This window comes from Anomaloglossus baeobatrachus, chromosome 12 (assembly GCF_048569485.1).
Source record: "Anomaloglossus baeobatrachus isolate aAnoBae1 chromosome 12, aAnoBae1.hap1, whole genome shotgun sequence".
NCBI lineage: Eukaryota > Metazoa > Chordata > Amphibia > Anura > Aromobatidae > Anomaloglossus > Anomaloglossus baeobatrachus.
This window is the reverse complement of record NC_134364.1, coordinates 18,918,515-18,921,840: the sequence shown is the minus strand read 5'-3', so window position 1 is coordinate 18,921,840 and position 3,326 is coordinate 18,918,515. Positions and strand designations below refer to the sequence as shown.

Genomic DNA, 3,326 nt, shown 5'->3' with positions numbered 1-3,326 from the left:
GCATCACACGGGCGGCTTCTAGGAAGAGGACAGATACTCGCCTTCCGCTTGTTCTCGGTGACATTCTTCAGATGCTGCAAGTATTTAAAGGAACACTAGCGTCAGACTCGGGAGCCTAAGATTTATAACGGGGCAGGTAATGCCATCCTCAAACATAAGGGGGTAGGTGATATAATTTCAATCATCAAATTAGAAAAAAAACCTACAATCTGGCGTCACTAAGCCTCATCTGACTGGAAGATGAGTAATTGGGTTACTGTCCCTTTAAATGAGGAGTCCAATTCCATATATATTTCATGGACTTTAGTGGTGGTCATCAGTATCGGATTGGTGAGGGTTCTGGACCCCATTGATCGGCTGGGATTTCAGTGTACAGAACCGCAGTATATATCTCTAGACACTCTCTAGTGGCCGTTCTCAGGTAGTGCAGCTTAGATCACACTGAAGTGAATGGGAGCTGAGCTGCCGTACCCATATCTGCCAATATAGGGCGCTATTTCCAGTAGCCATGGTACAGCAGATCGGTGGGGGCACTGGGGTCGGACCCCCACTGGTCTAATATTGATGACCTATCCATAAGTAAAGACTTGGTCCTGAACAGTCTCTGGTTGCAGAACCTCTTCTGTAATTTTGTCCTTCGCTATATACTTAGTCCGCGCTGCGGAGCTGCTTGATGTCGTGTTTCTCAGCACGGCAGATTGTGTATCTGGCAGACGACCTGTTGGTACATTATTTATAATGGCTTCTTCCAGGCCTCCCTCACGGACGCAGGAGCAGATCTTGCAGTAATTACCTGGGTTCTCTGAGCTTTAGGTTGGAGAGGACTCAGCGGGGAGCAGAGGATCGTACAAGACGCGGCTCTGCTACTTTCTGCACAATGCAACTTCTGCCTCGTCCAAATCATTAAAGTATTAATCTGAGAAAAGATGAGGAAGTTTTCTGCCAGGATGGAGAGTGCATACAGTAATCACCGCTGCCCACCGGCCGTACAAGCCTTACTGACCAGCGAGGAGGGGACTCTGCACGTTTGTGCCATTATCGTACAGCTGCGGGGTTCTGCACGAGATCACATGATAGATGGATACAGGAGAGTAGTGTCAGCTCAGTTTTATAGGTGAGATATATGAACATTGTTAGCGGTAAGATTAGTGTTATAGCCCAGGTCATATGCCTTTAGCAGATTACTGTTGGCCGATTGCACAAACTCACACACATGCGCTGATGCTGATGTTACAAACTAGTTCACACGTTACCTCCTGTATTATACTCCAGAGCTGCACTCACTATTCTGCTGGTGCAGTCACTGTGTACATACATTACATTACTGATCCTGAGTTACCTCCTGTATTATACTCCAGAGCTGCACTCACTATTCTGCTGGTGCAGTCACTGTGCACATACATTACATTACTGATCCTGAGTTACCTCCTGTATTATACTCCAGACCTGCACTTACTATTCTGCTGGTGCAGTCACTGTGTACATACATTACATTACTGATCCTGAGTTACCTCCTGTATTATACTCCAGAGCTGCACTCACTATTCTGCTGGTGCAGACACTGTGTATATACATTACTGATCCTGAGTTACCTCCTGTATTATACTCCAGACCTGTACTCACTATTCTGCTGGTGCAGTCACTGTGTACATACATTACATTACTGATACTGAGTTACCTCCTGTATTATACTCCAGAGCTGCACTCACTATTCTGCTGGTGCAGTCACTGTGCACATACATTACATTACTGGTCCTGAGTTAGATCCTGTATTATACTCCAGAGCTGTACTCCCTATTCTGCTGGTGCAGTCACTGTGTACATACATTACTGATCCTGAGTTACCTCCTGTATTATACTCCAGAGCTGCGCTCACTATTCTGCTGGTGCAGACACTGTGTACATACATTACTGATCCTGTATATGCAGTGCCAGTAGTCGGGGTCCGTGTTGGTGACAGTGGCTTTACGTAAGCGCTGTTGTCACTTGTGTACTTCACCCGTCATTACTACGCTGTGTCTTGATTCACTGAGGAGTCTGAGACGCTCTGTACTACATCTGTATCCCCTCTGGTTATCAGCATGTGTCTCTTTAGCCGGTATACATTGTATCACTCTGCAGTCTGCGGTGGTTCGGTGGCACACCGGTGCAGATCCACGTTTCCTGCATGGATTCCTGTGCGCCTGCTCCACTGAGGCTATACACTGCCCCCTGGAGGCGAGTGCTGAAGCTCAGCCTCGTTAGAACTAATATATGGAAGCAGAATTAAAGCTGCTCAGTATTCGATGCCCAGCGGGGGACAATGTTACTCAGTGGGGATTTCCCAGGTTAGGAAGGTTTATGAAGAAGAAAAAAATGTATCCAAATCTCAGTGTTCTGTGACTTTCTAATAAATCTGAATGAAGTTTTACATTTTCTACCCATCAGTATATTTCTGCATTTTGCTTTATTTGCATGTATAAAAGGTGTGTTTTTTTTTTGTTTGTTTTTTAACCCACAGAAGTGGCAAAAGCGTGCCAGGAACGAGAGAACCTCGGCATGCTGGTGTGGTCGCCTAATTCAAAATCTATCAGAAGCTAAATGTGAGTCATCTGGCCGCTATAGCAAGGAGTGGGTTAATGTTACGTCCATGGTGCAATCTGTATTCGGCCACTAGATGGCAGTTGTGGGCCGCGTGTGTCGGCACAGGACGGGTATGGGTCTGTCCTGATCTGTAGAGAATTTGTCTGTAGTTTTCTTAGTGGAGACTGTCTCCGCTTTCCACATGTCCTCTGCTCCTCGCAAGGACTCGGCACACGGGCTCTGTCCATAGTTGCACTGTCTGACACCGCGTCGTCAGCAAACTGATGCAAATGTTGTCAGACTTATTTCTCTGCCCGTCTTATAAGTTTGTGCATTAATGTAACCTCTTGTCTTTTTCTTCTCAGTGGATGAATATATTTTGGTTGCAAAGGAGAAGCACGGCTATAACATGGAGCAGGTAAGGTGTGACGTGGACGGGGGGGGGGGCGGTGACGTGGACGGGGGGGGGGGCGGTGACGTGGACGGGGGGGGGGCGGTGACGTGGACGGGGGGGGGGGTGGTGACGTGGACGGGGGGGGGGTGGTGACGTGGACGGGGGGGGGGGCGGTGACGTGGACGGGGGGGGGCGGGTGACGTGGACGGGGGGGGGCGGTGACGTGGACGGGGGGGGGCGGTGACGTGGACGGGGGGGGGCGGTGACGTGGACGGGGGGGCGGTGACGTGGACGGGGGGGGCGGGGTGACGTGGACGGGGGGGGCCTGTGACGTGGACGGGGGGGGCCTGTGACGTGGACGGGGGGGGCC

At 49.7% G+C, this 3,326-nt stretch overlaps 1 protein-coding gene across 1 annotated transcript in view; it reads left to right on the top strand.

The window, feature by feature from the left end:
* The window catches only part of RCOR1 (REST corepressor 1), a 30,726-nt gene that overhangs the window by 7,196 nt on the left and 20,204 nt on the right, over positions 1–3,326 (top strand). Inside the window, 3 exon segments of the mRNA XM_075330543.1 lie at positions 2,501–2,559; positions 2,561–2,582; positions 2,928–2,980. Of these exon segments, the coding sequence (XP_075186658.1) occupies positions 2,501–2,559; positions 2,561–2,582; positions 2,928–2,980 (134 nt within the window).